Source organism: Dendropsophus ebraccatus, chromosome 6, assembly GCF_027789765.1.
Source record: "Dendropsophus ebraccatus isolate aDenEbr1 chromosome 6, aDenEbr1.pat, whole genome shotgun sequence".
Classification (NCBI taxonomy): Eukaryota; Metazoa; Chordata; class Amphibia; order Anura; family Hylidae; genus Dendropsophus; species Dendropsophus ebraccatus.
Genome location: NC_091459.1, coordinates 41,991,441 through 42,010,175, shown reverse-complemented (window position 1 = coordinate 42,010,175; position 18,735 = coordinate 41,991,441). Strand labels below are relative to the sequence as shown.

General features: G+C 48.6%; 1 protein-coding gene across 1 annotated transcript in view; it reads left to right on the top strand.

Annotated features, from left to right (window-relative positions):
* LOC138795586 (amine sulfotransferase-like) overlaps positions 1–18,735 on the top strand; it is a 64,571-nt gene that overhangs the window by 33,987 nt on the left and 11,849 nt on the right. Inside the window, exon 4 of the mRNA XM_069974881.1 lies at positions 5,433–5,559. Within this exon, the coding sequence (XP_069830982.1) occupies positions 5,433–5,559 (127 nt within the window). The remainder of the gene's footprint in view (positions 1–5,432; positions 5,560–18,735) is intronic.

The following is an 18,735-nucleotide window of genomic DNA, read 5'->3' as shown; positions in this document are numbered from 1 at the left end:
GCGATCCAGTATGCAGAGGCCGGGGGGATCAGGACAGGTGGCACACTGGAAAATGGTGTTCTCCCTGATCTCCCTGTTACGCCACACTCTGCACTTCTTCTGGGGTCTCCTTTTCTCCAGTGTGGGGGACGTCACCTGGAAAATGTTGTCCTGGTGCGATACGGGGTCCTTCATATCCAGAAGCGCTGGGTCCGCTCCATGGCTGCTAAATATTAGGACGCTATTACTGCTTCTGATATTTTCGGATCGTGCTGCAAGCTACAGTAGCTCGGGCAGCGAGGGACCGGAAGAGGGGGTGCTGGTATAAAAGTTATCCCCGTACGGGTGGTAACCTTTATCCAGCAGTGGGAAGATCAGTTTCCGGACAATCTTCCCACTTGTTCTGGGGGCTGGATTCGGGTGTCCCTTCCTACATACACTCTAAGGGTACGTGCACACTGCGGAATGGCGAAGGATAACCCTTCGTGCATTCCACAGCTGGCACCCACCGGCGGACGGATGCAGGTGCACGTCTCCATCCGTGTCATAGACTCCATTCTATGCACGGGCGGATTCCGCTCTCCGTCCAATTCTTTGGATGGATGATGGAATCCGCCCATGCATAGATTGGAGTCTATGACACGGGTGGAGACACGCGCCCGCATTAGTCCGCCGGCGGGTGCCAGCTGCGGAATGCACAAAGGGTTATCCTTCGCCATTCTGCAATGTGCATGTACCCTAAATCTGTAAGTGTACCCTGAGGTACTCTCACAGAGTTTGTAGAATTTCACGCCATACCGCCATCTCTTATTGGGACGGTACTGGCGGAAAAGACGTGTCTGGGGGGGAGCGTACGCTACGCTACCCCCAGACACGTCACTGGATGATGATGATGAGGATGAATGGAGGAAAGAAGGATCCCCCCATTCATCCTCACTGGCTGTTTCGGTGTCGGAGGCAATAATAACGTATGCGTTTGACGCCGAAAACACCCTGGGGGCCATCTTTATACGGGGATTGGTATATGGGGTATGTAGTGGTGTAGTGTCAAACTTTATTCAATGTAGTGTGGTGTAATGTAGTGTTTTTTACGGGGTTTTTTACAGTAAGTATAAAAAAAAAACCTACGCCAACAAAGGAGTTGCTGATAAATGCCGCACTTATGAGCAGACTGTGGCAGTGGGATATAGAAAAAAAACACCCTACGCCAAAAAGGATGAGTTGCTAATTAGCAGCGCACTTTCGTGCAATGCTGATCAACACTCAGCGGCGACAGGGTGCGGAAAATAGAAAAAAATATTTGGGAAAAAAAAAAAAAAACTTTTTCTACATTCTGAACATCCCTATAGCGGCTGATAAGTGTATTACACATATCAGCCGCTAGAGGGCAGCAGAGCGCAAAATTCGGAAAAAGACGAGGCCGATGGGGACCGCCGGAAATAGCCGAAGACCCGATGGAAAGACGGAGGACACCGCGAACCCGGAAGACGCCGATCAGGACCCCGGGACAGGTGAGTAATGTACAAATACCTGCTCTTTATATAGCACTCAGGAAACACGTCTTGAAACAGGACAAAATTACCCTGTTCAAACCTTGGTTACAATGGACTCAGGATCAAAATATAACCGAGGTTATTCTGTCAGGTTGGAAGAGAGTCCGGAGCTGTGTAATAAATAAACGCTGGAGGGAAACATACTTCAGACTGGCCCATTGTGCCATCTATGGTTTCAACATTCTCCCTACTCCAACCTTCCCTGACAGAATTACCTCTTGCCCCAAATGCCAGACCCCTTTAACTAATCTGTGGCACGGGGTATGGACCTGTCCGTATACTGCGCGGTATTGGCAAGCGGTGGCTACCTATATAAACACACACTGGAAAGTTAATTTGAACTTGACCCCTCAGACAATACTGTTCCATCAGCTACGGCCCCCGGAAAGTGAGGAAGAGTCGCGCATGCCTCCACAGCTAGTCAGTGTAGTTCTATTGGTAGCGCTTAGATGCCTTCTATTTAATTGGTTGTCCTCCTCTCCCCCGGATCTTACAATGGTAGTAGTGCAATTAAAAATATTCTTTGGGGTCGACAGGTTGGATGCTGAACGTCACAAAAACAAAGCGACCAAAAAATTTTTTCAAAAATGGAAGACTTTTATTGTAACACACTACAACACACAAGAAATAGCTGACATTATGCGGCCCTTCCTGATGACAGAGTGGTATTGCAAGGCGGATTTGGCTCATTCCCTGGGACGGTTGAAAGTGACATAATCCACCTTATAACATACATTGTCTCTGTCATAGAGATTCCCGAGTATAGTATTATGTTATTACCACAGTTAGAAAAGGACAGAAGGGGATGAGCATCATCTGACTGGATTAAACCTTTGATAGATATATTTATATGATACTACTGTGATTTGTTAAACTGTGCTGTAGTAGATTCCTTCTGTTTCCTTTTGGTTAGGCTGTGATCATTTTGACATTTTGACTTTTCTTTACTTTTCCTTTTTGTATTATTGCGTTGGAAAATCAAATAAAGTATATTAAAAAAAAAACAAGGTGTTATCATCATTACTTTCTACTTTAAATTTAGTTTTCCCCCTAGTCATGGCATGAGACATCTCTGCTCAATGTAACCCCCTTGCTTATAAAGGGCCATGTTACACGGCCCAATCAGCAATGTATACAATATGCTAGATCAGTGCTCATTTACTGAGCCCAGGGCCGGACTGGGACTTAAAATCAGCCCTGGCAGTCAGACCCCAGCAGCCCACACACCATATCATGGATAGCCATGTAAAATACGAGCTGTAGCAAATTCTGCTTCATTTTGCCGTGTCCCCACTACTCCCTTAAACATGTGAACCCCACCATCAGCACCTAAAAATAATGATATAACATAATCTGCTGTGGATTTGATGCAGCATATTTATGCATTCATTTCAACTGATTAAATCAGAAGCATCAAATCCGCATTGGATTAGGTATGAACGTTCCCTTAAAGGGAACCTGTGGGGTCTATACCAGGTACACAGCTGTAGATCCCAGCGTACAGATCAGGGACTGGACCTTTAGTCCATTGTAAACCTCTATAATCATTCTTTCCATTACCAGCTGAAGTGTCACAGAGGTGGAGCCACAGCAGCACCTTCTGCCCCGCCCCTTCCTGCTCTGACTAATGGACATATAGGGTGGTGCTGCTGCGGCTGCTGTTGTGAAACTTTAGTTGGAAATGATAACGACAATTATATAAGTTTACACTGGACTAAAGTTCCTGTCAGTGATATCTCCCTCACACCTGTCTGCTGAGATCTACAGCCCTAGACCTAGATTCCCTTTAAAGGAGAAAAACATGGCCACCTTTTTCCAGAAACAGCGCCACACTCTTCTTCAGTTTGTGTGAGGTATTGCAGCTCAGTTTCATTGAAGTGAATGAAGCCAAGTTGTAATAACCATACACAGTCTGAGGACAGGGTGGTGCTGTTTTTGGAGAAAAGTTACTATATTTTTAAAATCCCTTTTATCCTGACTATGTCTGCACATCATATAATGGCGGTATAAGTAGTAAGGTTTTATTTATTAAAACGTGTCTGGTTGTAATCTCATGTGTAATCAAAGCTACATAATAAGCTGGTAGATAGACATTTCCTACTGGATATCTATCTATCTATTTATCTATCGTATAAGTAGGGCCCCAGGACAAATTTTAGGATATATAATGGTAATATAGGTAAGAATTTTCTGTGCATGATAACACTGTCATAGTTAATAACACCAGGAAGCAAATATTATCACCGCACTATACACGTTACTGCCATACTCTTACCAAGCAAACCCACCAATATTGCCAATACTACCAGTAGGTATAGCTAGGTAGCTGAGGGGTCCAGAGCAGGTATTTACTATTTTTGTGGACTCTGATCGCCGTGCCACCGGCCCGATCGCCGTGAACGGCCGGCCGTTCACGGCGATCAGGCCGGTGGCAACGTGACCACCATTACTTTTTACAGTAATGGCGGTTGGTGCCGTCCTCGGACAGCACCGACCGCCATTTTTTCCGAACGCCGCTATTGGCTGATCTGAATTGATCAGCCAATAGCGGCGATCGTAAGCACGGGGGTGTTAACCACCCCCCGTGCCGAGAAGCTAAGATGGCCTGCTATGATTTATAGCAGGCCATCTTCCCCGATCGCTGTGTGCGAACACACAGTAATCGGGGAAACATCGGGAGTAAATTTACGCCCTGATGCGTTAAGTACCAGGGCGCGAGGGCGTAAATTTACGCCCGATGTCGTTAAGGGGTTAAGAGCGACCTGGGTCCCTTTTAGATCAAAATGGGTCCCTTTAAGAGTGACCTGGGTCCCTCTAAGAGCGACATGGGGCTCTTTAAGAGCGAAATATGTACCTTTAAGAGCGAAATATGTACCTTTAAGAGCGAAATGGGTCCCTTTAAAAGCGACCTGGGTCCCTTTAAGAGCGAAATGGGGCCCTTTAAGAGCAACCTGGGGAACTTTAAGAGCGACCTGGGTCCCTCTAAGAGCGACCTGGGTCCCTCTAAGAGCGACCTGGGGCTCTTTAAGAGCGAAATATGTCCCTTTAAGAGTGGCCTGGGTCCCTCAAAGAGTGACCTGGGGCTCTTTAAGAGCGAAATATGTACCTTTAAGAGCGAAATATGTACCTTTAAGAGCAAAATGGGTCCCTTTAAGTGCGACCTGGGTCCCTTTCAGAGCCACCTGGGTCCCTTTAAATGCAACGGGGGCCCTTTAAGAGCGACCTGGGTCCCTTTAAGAGTGAAATTGGTCCCTTTAAGAGTGATCTGGGCCCCTTTAAGAGCGAAATGGGTCCCATTAAGAGCGACCTGGGTCCCTTTAAGAGCGACCTGGGCCCCTTTAAGAGCGACCTGGGCCCCTTTAAGTGCGAAATGAGTCCCTTTATGAGCGAAATGGGTCTCTTTAAGAGCGACTTGGGTCCCTTAAAGAGCGACCTGGGTTCCGTTAAGAGTGACCTGGGTCCCTTTAAGAGCGAAGGGACCCACGTCGCTCTTAAAGCGACCCAGGTCGCTCCTAAAGGGATGGGACCCAAGTCACTCTTAAAGGGACGGCACCCAGTATTAAAGTTAAATGGAAGTCACTGGTAAAGGGGCGCTCTTTTCAAGCACTATGTATTTCCCTGGAAATGCAAATCTAGTTTCATTTGTTTTACATGTTGATCAGAATAAAAAATGATTATTTTGGGACCAATTGTCTGCATTTCAATGATTTCTTATGGGAAATTTTTCTTTTGTTTAAGAGTAGATTTGGATTACAAACATGGTCCCAGAACGAATGATGCTCGTAATCCAAGGCACCACTATATAAATATATATTAGCCAATTGAGGAATGTTTGATTTTAAGTATAAAATGTATTCTAATAAAGTGCTAATTGTCCAATTGTCCTTTTTACCCCTTTAGATTATATATGTGTGTCGAAACCCAAAAGATGTCATGGTGTCCTTTTACCACTTCTATCTATTGAAGCCAAATATAAAATGTACAATACATTGGGAAACGTTTATAGACGTCTACATATCAGGGAAAGGTACCATAGTAATAAGCATACAATTGTTGTTTGACCTGATTATAACCAATGCAGCTATGGTTTTTAAGTTTTTAAGGCTCACTGTGATTTCAAGTAACATCCCTCCATGTGATCTGCCATTCCTAACATAAACAGTGGTACCTCAGTTTAAGAGTAACTTGGATTGAGAGCACTTTGTGAGAAGAGATCACAGTTTTTCAAAATTGTGACTTGGTTTAAGAGCTTACTGTACAGGGTGGTAGAGGAGCTGGAGAGGGGCATGGTATGAATAGTGGGGTCTACAGCACTTTACTCTGACCCAGGAAGTCTCCCTCCCCTTTCAAATCATGGCAAATGCATCAGGGGGCATGTCTGTGGAGGTAATTTCTTCATAGCTGTAACCCCTCTCTCCCCAGACAGAGAGTGCTGCATGTATGTGTCCACTTGTGTCCTTCTCGTTCCTTCATGCTCCCTGCAGTCTCTGTCAACCCTTGTGTTTCTCATCCTCTCCTTTCCTGCTATAATGTGCCTGCACTTACACTCAGCCATTGACACTGCCGTATAGAAAAGTTTCTGTCACTGCCCTCCTGCATAGCTCTGTGATTCTCACTTCCTGATTGGTCCATGGTAAACACACACCCCTTCTCCATTGTGGTCATGTGGCCACACAGACCTCTGACAGCAGCCCTGCTTCTCTATTCTAGCTCATTGTACACTACACTACTGCATTATGGGGATCTGTCCTGTATCTACAAAAGGCTGCTGTTTTTTTCCTTCTTATGCACATAGCATACATTATACTCCACATGGTGATTGCTAAACTGTACAGTAACTTATGACATACTCAGCTTTCTAAATGTTTTTTTTATTTGTTTTACATGTTATTCAGAATTTTTTAAAATCATTATTTTTGGGGTGTAAAACCAGTTTTCTGCATTTCAATGATTTCTTATGGAAAAATTTGCTTTGGTTTAAGAGGGATTACAAGCACAGATTACAAAATGAATTATGCTCGTAATCCGAGGCACCTCTGTACTTCTTACCTTAGAAAAACAAATCAAAAGTCTTGGCCACCAGGTGTCTCTCTCACATGCAATAAGCTGCCCCTTGTTAGAGGAAATTTGTATCCAGTAAAAACTTCAGCAAGATGAGGACGAGGGACATTCATGTGTCTGGGTCAGGAGAAGGGGAGCATAAGAGAGAGAAAACTTAAGAGCCTTGGCTGTGTACCTTCAACCTGTGAGCATCCAGGCAATTTGCACTGTCCATACAAGAAAAAAGGTCTACGTGACATCCCAGCAGCAACAGGGATGATATTAAATATTTGCTTGCTTGGCTGCTTCTGCGAGTTTGATTTCTGCCCTTCTTCTCCATATTCCATCTACAGTAGTGCGCTGTATAAATAATCCCCAAGCACAAGTCACCCCTTTCCCCTCACACACCATCTATTGTAGTGTATTTTAACTTAATTTTTAGAATATTTCTATAATAGGATAGTTCCTATAATAATTGATGTGAGTAGGCCATTCCCCCACACCAAATGCGCCGCCCTCTAACATATTAAACAGCTGCTCCCATCTGAGAACCCAGCAAAGCTCTAAGTTTTGCCAGTTGAGCACCCATAAAATACATTCTAAAGTGGTCAATGCGACTCTCCCCCCCCCCCCCCCCTTCCGATGGCAGGCAGAAATAATGTTGTTTCAATCTAACTTTTCCTGCCTCATGTAGGTTGGTTAATAATTCTCTCTATTTCCTTGAAGAATTTATCCTCAATTTAAATAAGAGAGGCTCTCATATAGTATAGGAGATGGGGGAGAACCACCATTTTGGTAGTGCAATGAAAAGAGGAAGTCTACTGCATAGCTTAGTCTTTTTCCTAATCTTTTCCATTGCAGATTCGAGATTTAGCTTAGTATATTCCTTAACCACACCTAATACTTTAATCCCTAGATATCCCATATTTTCCTTACTGTTGGAATGATTAGACTGGGGAGGGCCACAATAAATAGTCCTTCCCACCCGGGTACTACTAGGCTGCTGCTGTTTGTTTTTTTAACCTGGCTGTTTATAGAAATAGGGGGAACCATGTAGGGTTTCCCCCATTTTCACAACCAGCTATTTATTTTGGCCCTCCCCAGCCTTATAATACCAGCCTGCTACTGCCCAGTCCAGGAGCGCCAATTGTGACACTCCAGAACTACTGGTACCTGGCTCTTCCCAGTATCCCTGGTGTGGTACTGGGGTAATAATGTGGTGGTGGTGGGGGGGGCAGTGTTAGCCATTTTATACCATCTAACACTGAGCCCCGACTTAGTAATGGGTGGCGTCCACAAGACACAATTGATAAGAGTCCTTTATTAAAGCAAAAATAAAAGGGAAGAGAGATAGAAAAAAGGCAGAAGAACATCCATCATCCATCAATGTAGCATCTTGCCAGGTGCTGTCTACAGTCTGGCACACAAGGGGTTAAGTGAGTATGCATTGCATGTCTGATTCCTGCCTTAGAGCATAGATGGAGAGGGCAGGTGGTGTCATTGTGGAAAGGCTGCAGTGCAGTGTCAGAGCCAGAAATGTGTCTTTGGGGTCATGAGGAGGGCAATGGATAGAGACTGTCCACCATCCAGCCTGAACCTCTCTACCTTAACTCCTTCACTGCTGAATTAAATGTTTACAAACAACACATTAACCCTACTCTGCAGTCCACTTTTCACCTCCCCAGTAAATACACAAATAAGGAGCAGTGTAACTTCTGAAGTTAACCTCTAATCTCACTAATATTTTCCAGAGAGTTCATACAAGTCTGGTCTTATGTCCTTAGCAACCAAATGTTACAATTGCTGTAATAATATATTACCCTTACCATGTGGCTCTGCAGCCTCTGCCGTGAGTATGAGTTATGCACAAGATTGGAAACACTGACTCAATTAATCTGAAGCAACTTTGCAAGAAGCCCTCATAAGATTTTCCTTACTGTATTGTGTATGCATCACCAATGTGTCTCCATGGTAACCGCCTGATGCTGTCTGCATAGACAGTCTACCTGTTTTTTCTGGGTCTGGGTTTTCTGCTGTAAAAAATACTGTCACGACAGGGGTAGTGGATCCTCTGCACCGTCACCAGCGATGGCATAAACCGCACCAGGGAGCGGAGTCTAAGGGGCCACTGGTTTTCAACAGAGCCCGCCGCAAGGCGGGATGGGCTTGCTGCGGCAGGCAACCCCCAGGTCGCTACCCCTGGCTTGGTTTGCAAGGTGAGCAGGAGCAGTAGGCAGGTGGTAGTGCAGATGGTGGTCTTAGGCGTAACCGCAGGTGGCAGAAGCAATGGACAGGAACAGCGGGCAGGGACAACGGACACGGGCAGCGAACAGGAACAACAGGGAGCTGGACCAAAACATTAAGGGAAGCATGTAGAGGCTCCAACACAAGGGACAGGGCATGCTGGGATTTATAGGGAATGATTGTGTGCATACACCAATTAGGAGCGTGCTGGCCCTTTAAATCTGAGACAGACGGAGACAGGAGCAGGGCGAGGTGAGACGCCCCCGGGGGCCGAACTAGCAGCAGCATCGGGTCCCTGCAGCGGGACACCGGCGGCTGCATAGGACAGAGAGGGTGTGCGGTGGCGGCCCGGAGCACAGGACGCCGCTGCAGCCCTGACAGTACCCCCCCCCCCTTTGGCCTCCCCCTCTTTCTTGCCTGCAAGAATCTCTTGATAAGATCTTGGTCCAGGATGTTAGACTCGAGTTCCCAGGATCTTTCCTCAGGAACAAAACCTCTCCAGTCCACCAGAAAGAATTGTCTTCCTCTGACAGTCTTCATTGCCAGTATATCTTTAACAATATAAACATTGTCTGAGATGGCTTGTGGAGAAGTGAACGGAGACTTACTGGAGAATCGGTTGAGGACCACCGGCTTTAAGAGGGAGACATGGAAGGAGTTCGGGATCCACATAGTAGGGGGTAGACGACCGGTAGGTGACCGGGTTAATGCGTCTTAGCACTGTAAAAGGCCCAAGGAATCGGGGTCCCAACTTGTAGCTGGGAATCTTGAGTTGAACATATTTGGCTGAGAGCCAAACTTTGTCACCAGGAGAAAAGTTTATGGCAGGTCTTCTCCTCTTATCCGCCTGGACCTTCATGCGGCCGGAAGCATTGAGCAAGGACTGTCGAGTCTGTTCCCAGAAAGACTGAAGATCTGATACCAGTTCTTGGACGGCTAGCATCTCGGAAGATGAAGAGAGAGGCAGAGGAGGACGAGGGTGACGACCATAGACAATATAGAAAGGTGACTTGCCTGTGGAACTTGAGTCCAGATGGTTGTATGAGAACTCCGCCCACGGAAGAAGACTGGACCAGTTGTCCTGGTGTGCAGAGACAAAGTGCCGTAGATAATTTCCCAGGATCTGATTGACCCTTTCTACTTGTCCGTTGGTCTGGGGATGGTAGGCCGAAGAGAAATCCAGCTTCACTTGGAGTTGAGAACATAGAGCACCCCAGAACTTGGAAACGAATTGCGATCCTCTATCAGAGACGATATATAGACGAAGTCCATGTAAACGGAAGATGTGTTGAAAAAACAACTGGGCCAGGCGTGGAGCAGATGGCAGTCCAGAAAGCGCCACAAAATGAGACATCTTCGAAAATCGGTCTGTGACCACCCAAACGACTGTGTTACCCGCAGAAGGAGGCAGGTCTGTGACAAAGTCCATGCCAATGTGGGATCAGGGACGGTCTCGAACTGGCAAAGGTTGTAAGAAGCCAGCTGGTCTGAGACGAGAGGACTTTGTGGTACAGGAAGCCACAAAGTCCTTGATGTCTTGGGGTAGGCTTGGCCACCAGTAGTGGCGGGAGATCAGTTGCCCGGTCTTGTGGATGCCTGGGTGCCCGGCAATCAAGGAAGAATGTCCCCATTTCAAAATTCTTCTCCGGAGTGCAGGGCGTACATAAGTTTTCCCAGGAGGAACCTTTTGAAGGACCAAAGTGGCGACTGGCATTAAGCAATTAGGAAGGATGATGTGGCGAGGAGATTCTTTTTGTCCCAGGACATAAGACGCTCGAGAGAGCGCATCGGCTTTCACGTTCTTCTCAGCCGGGCGAAAATGGAAGATAAAGTTGAAGCGAGAGAAGAAGAGCGACCACCTGGCCTGCCTGGGATTGCGGCGCTGAGGCGGCTGGAGGTAGAGGAGATTTTTGGGGTCCGTATAGATATTAACCGGATCCCTAGCTCCCTCTAGGAGATGACGCCACTCCTCCAGAGCCAACTTAATCGCCAGAAGTTCTCTGTCTCCTATGGTATAGTTTCTCTCCGCAGGGGAGAAGTCTTTGAGTAAAACCCACAGGTTCGGGTCTTACCAGAAGCATCTTTCTGTGAGAGCACAGCCCCAGCGCCAACCGAAGATGCATCGACCTCTACTTAAAATGACCTGGTGGGGTCTGGACGGGCTAGGACGGGTGCTGAAGTGATGGCTGACTTCAATCTGGAGAAGGCTTGCTAAGCTTTGGATGGCCACTGCTTGGGATCCGCCTTTTTCTTGGTGAGTGCCATGATCGGCGCAACCAGGGTGGAGAAGTGCGGGATGAACTGCCGATAGTAGTTGGCAAATCCCAGAAAGCGTTGGATAGCCCTGAGTCCAACGGGACGTGGCCACTGAAGGACAGCAGAGAGCTTCGCTGGATCAATCTGTAGACCTTGATTGGAGACTATATACCCAAAGAAGGGAAGGCTAGATTGATGGAAGACACACTTCTCTAGCTTGGCGTACAGACGGTTGGCCCGCAGTAGTCGTAGGACCTGGCGCACTTGGGTCATGTGAGTCTGCAAATCAGAGGAGAAGACCAGACCAGAATATCATCCAGATAGACGATGACGCAGGTGTAGAGAAGGTCACGAAATATATTGTTGACGAATTCCTGGAAGACCGCTGGGACATTGCATAGGCCGAATGGCATGACCAGAAATTCAAAGTGCCCATCTCTGGTGTTAAGGGCGGTCTTCCATTCGTCACCTTCACGGATTCTGATCACATTGTATGCTCCTCTGAGATCCAACTTGGTGAAAACACGGGCTCCGCGGAGACGATTGAACGATTCGAAGATGAGCGGGAGAGGAGATCGGTTCTTTACCGTCACCTTATTTAGGCCCCGATAATCGATGCATGGTCAGAGAGAACCGTCCTTCTTCTGCACGAAAAAGAATCCCGTGCCGGCAGGAGACGTGGACTTGCGGATGAAGCACTTCAGCAAATTCTCCTTGATGTAGGAGGACATAGCCTCAGTCTCGGGACTGGAGAGAGGGTACACTCGAACACGAGGGGGAGAAGTCCCGGGAAGGAGATCAATGGGACAATCATATGGCCGGTGACGAGGTAACGAGTCAGCTTCTTTGGCAGAAAACACGTCAGCCAGGTCTTGGTATTCTGCCAGTAAGCCGGGTAGAGACTTGACGGGGTCAGGTGACGCCATAGAACACCTGAGTAAGGGGGACTTCAGACACTGGTTAGAACAGTCCGGACCCCAACTTAGAACCTCCCCGGTTCTCCAGTCCAGCTTAGGGGAATGTAATTGCAGCCAAGGGAGTCCCAGCAGGATGGCGGAAGAGGAATGGGGTAAGACGTAGAAGGAGATCTTCTCCTGATGCAAAGCGCCCACCTGGAGGATAAGTGGTGCACAACCTCAGTAAGAGTCTTGCCAGTGACCGAGGAGATGGTCAAGGATCTAGCAAGCCGGGTCACGGGTAGCCGCCATCTTTGGACCAGCGTTGCTGCAATGAAACTGCCTGCAGATCCCGAGTCGAGAAAAGCAGTGGTCTGGTGACTCTGTCCAAAGGGTGTCAAGATGGAGACAGGCATAACCAACCTTGGAGAGGAGGTATTAACACCTAGGGAGGCCTCTCCTACCGAACCTAGGTGCGAGCGTTTCCAGGATGCTGTGGACGTTGGGGACAGTTCAATCGGAAGTGATCAGAGCCACCGCAGTAGAGACAGAGATTCAGCTCCCGACAGCGTGTTCTCTCATCGGGGGTCAGGCGAGCTTGTTCCACCTGCATGGGCACCTCAGCAGTCGGCTGGGACGAAGGGGTAACCGGATTCTGGAAGACCAGTGCCAGCCGGTGATGGCGACGGGGAAGGCTTAGTCGCCGTTCTTTCCGAACCTCCTCCTCTCTCTCGGAGAACCGGATATCGACCCTAGTAGCCAGTAGAATGAGCTCGTTCAAGGAGGTCGGAAGATCTCGGGCGGAGAGTACATCTTTCACCCGACTGGACAGGCCCTTCTTGAAGGTGGCTACCAGAGCGGCCTCATTCCAGTCTAGTTCCGCTGCCAGCGTGCGGAATTGGATGGCGTACTCGCCTACGGAGGTGGTCCCCTGGAAGAGGTTAAGGATAGCATTCTCTGCCGATAAAGCACGGGCTGGTTCCTCTAAGACTGAGCGAAATTCAGCCAGGAAGGTCTGAAGATTGGCAGCAACCGGGTCATCTTGGTCCCACAGTGGCGTGGCCCAGGCCAGGGCCTTACCCTCCAAGAGGCTGATGATTTAGAGCGCTCGGTAGTGAACTGGTTGCTTAGGAGTTCAATCTGCATAGTGCACTGGGTGAGCAATCCTCTGCACATCTTGGGCTCTCCACCATATTTATTCGGAAGTGCAAGCCGTAGGTTCGGACCAAGAGGAGACGGACCAGGCGCAGGAGGTGGTGCTGCCGGAGGCGACTGTTGTACTGCAGTATGCTGCTGTCAGGCGGCAGTCAGTTGTTGGATCTGCAGGGACTGCTGCTGGATCTGCTGAGCCTGCTGGGCGACCACTCTGGCGATGTCATGGATATTGGGCACCTTGCCGGGATCCATGTTTGGAGCCTACTGTCACGACTGGGGTAGTGGATCCTCTGTACAGTCACCAGCGATGGCATGAACCGTACCAGGGAGCGGAGTCTAAAGGGCCGCTGGTTTTCACCAGGGACGGGCTTGCTGCGGCAGGCGACCCCCAGGTCGCTACCCCTGGCTTGGATTGCTGGTGATGGCGGGCAAGGTGAGCAGGAGCAGTAGGCAGGTGGTAGTGCAGATGGTGGTCTTAGGCGTAACTGCAGGTGGCAGAGGCAATGGACAGGAACAACGGACAAGGGCAGCGGACAGGGACGACGGACACGGGCAGCGAACAGGAACAACAGGAAGCTGGGCCAAAACACTAAGGGAAGCATGTAGAGGCTCCAACATGAGGAACAGGGCATGCTGGGATTTATAGGGAGTGATTGTGTGCATACACCAATTAGGAGCGTGCTAGGCCTTTAAACCTGAGACAGCCAGCGTGCGCGCGCCCTAGGAGGCGGGGACGGCGCGCCGGCCGAGGCAGACGGAGACAGGAGCGGGGCGAGGTGAGACACCCCCGGGGGCCGAACTAGCAGCAGCGCCGGGTCCCTGCAGCAGGACACTGGCAGCTGCATAGGACAGAGAGGGGGTGCAGCGGCGGCCCGGAGCACTGGACGCCGCTGCAGCCCTGACAAATACATGGAGAAAAAAATCTGAAAATTCGAGCATTTTTTATGCCATTTAGTCTCCTGCAAGTGTTTTTTTTCCCCTTAGATGTTTGCAATTTGCAGGCCAGCTACCTTTATAGACTTGTGAGCAGCTGTGAAAGTGTGAACAAACAGTAAAACAAAATAAGGGCCAAAATAATCACCAATCACAGTACAGTCACCATCCTATGCCTGCAGTGTTATCATTCCTGCACCATCACTCCCCCACCCCGACCTCATCAGCAGGAGGGATGGCACATTTGTTTTAGATTTTAGTGACAGCTAGAGAGAGCGAGGGACCACTGACTGCATTGGTTCACGGGGGGAGCGTGGAGAGTTAAGCATTACATCTTTGTGATATTGTGAAGTTATGATTTTTTGAATGTGAGGAGTTACAAATTTGCCAAAAATCTTATACAGGGTAAGAGGTTAAACTACAAATTTCACAAAAATGCAGCTGATGATCAAGGTTAAAAAAAATAAAAAATGAACCTTCATCTTCAGGGCCCCATGCACTATAGGGACATATTAGCATGTTAGATGCTTCTAACTTGCTGTTAGTTTCCCTTTAAAACCATGCAGTCAGTATCGGACTGGGCCACCGGGCCAGAGGAGAAATCTCAGTCTTTCCTTTATTACCTGTTCGCTGTGTATAGTCCATTCCTGGCTTTGGCTCCAAAAAATCTGTCAGATAATCTGTTGATGTAATAGGGCCCTAACAGTATGGTGATAATATGTATGGTGATAATATTTATTTCCTATATACTGGTATTATTGGTAATATCGGTCTTGCTATATATCAATAGCATCGCTTGGTCATTAGTAACTGCACTGTTATCACTTACATAGTGTGCAGAGCATGTGTACCATTGGTGTCTAAATGGTTCAGTGTATGGCAGTCCTGTGGTCACTTCAGTACACTAGTGCCATCATAATTGTAACGACTGGAGTCATGGATCCACTGAACCGTCACCAGCGATGACGTAAGCCGCACCAGGGAGCGGAGTCTAAGGGGCTGCTGGTCTTCACCAGAGCCCACCGCAAGCCGGGATGGACTTGCTGCGGCAGGCGACCCCCAGGTCGCTACACCTGGCTTGGCTTGCTAGTGACGGCGGACGAGGTGTAGCAGGAACAGTAGGCAAGCAGGCAGGCAGGTGGTCACACGGAAACCAGAGGAGACAGAGACTACGGGCAGGAACAAGGGCTGGAACAATGGACAGGAACAATAGAGAGCTGGGCCACACACTAATGGGAAGCATGCAGAGGCTTCAACACCTGTGGTGGGGCAGGGCTGCAATTTATAGGAGAGCCTCAGAGCAGCAGCCAATTAAAGGCACAGTGACCCTTTAAATTACAGCAGAGCCAGCGCGCGCGCTCCCTAGGAGACAGGGACGCGCCCGGCGAGCTGACAGGGAGCTGGAGGAGGAGGAGCCCCGGCACAGAGCAGAAGATGGGGCAGCAGCAGCGCGGAGAGAGGTATGTGCTGCGGATGTGACAGTACCCCCCCCCCTTTGGCCTCCCCCTCTTTCTTGTCTGCAAGAATTTCTTTATGAGGTCCCAATCCAGAATGTTGGCTTCGGCTCCCAAGATCTCTCTTCTAGACCAAAACCCTTCCAGTGAACCAGGAAGAACCGCCTCCCCCTGACCATCTTCATATCCAGGATGTCCTTGACAGCATAAATGTTGGAGGATGCTGCTTGCTGTGGAGGAGAGAGATTGCCTTCCTAGAGAAACGGTTGAGGACCACAGTTTTCAGGAGAGACACATGGAAGGAGTTGGGAATTCTCATGGTGGCAGGTAGGCGAAGCTTGTAGGTTACCGGATTGATGCGCTTCAGCACCATGAATGGTCCAAGGAACCGTGGGCCCAACTTGTAACTTGGGATCTTAAGGCTGCATTCCCACGTTCCGTGATCCTGACGGATCACGGACGTGGAATGCATGTACCAGAATCCCCCTCGCCCGGACAGCATCTGTAATTAGATGCTGGGAGCGGGGGAGATTGTATTCATAAGCGCCGCGCTGTAGTAACAGCACTGTGCGGCGCGGCGCTTATGAATACAGTCTCCCCCGCTCCCAGCATCTAATTACAGATGCTGTCCGGGCGCAGGGGGACTCCAGAACATGCATTTCACGTCCGTGATCCGTTAGGATCACGGAACGTGGGAATGCAGCCTAAGGCTGGGTTCACACTACGTATATTTGAGGCTGTATTTTTGAGGCTGTATAGCAACCAAAACCAGGAGTGGATTGAAAACACAGAAAGGCTCTGTTCACACAATGTTGAAATTGAGTGGATCGCCGCCATTTAATGGCAAATATTTGCTGTTATTTTAAAACAACGGCTGTTATACTGAAATAATGGACGTTATTTACTGTTTTATGGCGGCCATCCACTCAATTTCAACATTGTGTGAACAGATCCTTTCTGGGTTTTCAATCCACTCCTGGTTTTGGTTGCTATGAGGACCTGACATGAGGACCAAATACAGCCTGAAATATACATAGTGTGAACCCAGCCTTAAGACGTATAGATTTGGCGGAAAGCCAAGCCTTGTCGCCAGGAGCATAGGCTATGGCAGGTCTCCTCTTCTTGTCTGCCTGGACCTTCATCCGACCTGTTGCACGAATCAGAGATTGCCTTGTCTGCTCCCAGATGGACTTAAAGTCAGTCACCAGTTCGTCCACAGCTGGTACCTCAGAGGATGCAGATACCGGTAAAGGAGGACGTGGGTGTCAACCATAGACAATGAAAAATGGTGAGTTGCCAGTGGAACTGAAGTCCTGATGATTATAAGCAAACTCTACCCAGGGAAGTAGGTCTGACCAGTTATCCTGACGAGCTGAGACAAAATGCTGGAGATAGTTTCCCAAAATCTGGTTAACTCTTTTGACCTGCCCATTGGACTCCAGATGGTAGGCAGAAGAGAAGTCCAACTTCACCTGGAGCCGGGAACAGAGGGCTCGCCAGAATCTAGAAACAAACTGAGGTCCTCTGTCCGAGACGATTGAGGAAGACCATGCAGTCTGAAGACATGCTGTAAGAAAAAGCTTGCCAAACAAGGAGAAGAAGGCAGCTTGGGAAGTGGTACAAAATGGGACATCTTGGAGAACTGGTCTGTGACCATCCACACAACTGTGTTACCAGTAGAAGGAGGTAGATCAGTAACAAAGTCCATTGCGATATGTGTCCATGGCTGCTCAGGGATAGGCAAATGCTGGAGAAGACCGGCTGGCCTTTGATGAAGGATCTTGTTCTGGGCACAGGTAGAACAAGACGCCACAAAGTCCTTGACATCTTGAGGATAACTGGGCCACCAATAGTAACGAGATATTAATTTTCTGGTTTTGTGGATACCAGGGTGGCAAGCAACCAAGGAGGAATGACCCCAGTTCAGGATTTTCTTCCTGAGAGAAGCTCTAACAAAAGTTTTGCCAGGGGGAAGACTCTGTAGGACAGAAGTAGCCACAGGAACCAGGCGTTCGGGAGGAATAATGTGACGAGGTACATCTTCTTGTCCCAGGACATCGGATGCTCGTGAGAGAGCGTCAGTTCTTTTGTTCTTGTCTGCTGGACGAAAATGAATGAGGAAGTCAAACCTGTAGAAAAAGAGCGACCACCTGGCCTGTCAAAGGTTAACGCGTTGAGCAGTCTGAAGGTACAGAAGATTTTTATGGTCCGTGTAGATGGTAACCGGCTCCCTCCAGGAGATGGCGCCACTCCTCTAGAGCCAACTTAATGGCCAGAAGTTCTCGATCCCCGATAGTATAATTACGCTCTGCAGGGGAGAAGGTCTTGGAGAAGAACCCGCAGGTCCTCGTCTTTCCTGAGGCATTCTTCTGAGTGAGTACAGCCCCTGCACCCACCGAGGAAGCATCCACTTCCAAGAAGAACTGTTTAGCAGAATCTGGGTGCAGCTAAATGGGAGCGGAAGTGAAAGCAGACTTCAACCGAGAAAAGGCTTGCTCAGCTTCAGCTTACCATAGTCTGGGATCAGCTCCCTTTTTGGTAAGGGCCACAATTGGTGCCACCAGGGTGGAAAAATGGGGTATAAATTGCCGATAGTAATTTGTGAACCCCAGAAACCTTTGTATAGCTTTAAGTCCAACGTGGCGTGGCCATTGTAGTACTGCTGACATTTTGGCTGGATCCATTTGTAAACCGTGGCCAGAAACTATGTACCCCAAGAACGCAAGACTGGATTGGTGGAACAGGCACTTCTCCAACTTGGCATATAGGTGGTTGGCCCTTAACCGTCGCAGTACTTGGCGAACTTGTCTCATGTGGGTCCGTGAATCAGGGGAGTAGATCAGGATGTTGTCTAGGTATACGACGACACAGACATAAAGCAGGTCCCGGAATATGTCGTTAACAAACTCCTGGAAAACTGCCGGGGCATTGCACAGACCAAAAGGCATGACTAAATACTCGAAGTGCCCGTCCCTGGTGTTGAAGGCGATTTTCCATTCGTCCCCCTCACGAATCCTGATCAGATTATAAACTCCCCTGCAATTCAGCTTGGTGAAGATCCAGGCTCCGCGGAGACGGTCAAACAATTCTGGGATTAGTGGAAGAGGGTACCGATTCTTCACTGTCACCTTATTAAGGCCCCGATAGTCAATACATGGACGGAGGGAACCGTCCTTTTTCTGGACGAAGAACAAGCCTGCACCCGCTGGAGATGTGGACTTGCGG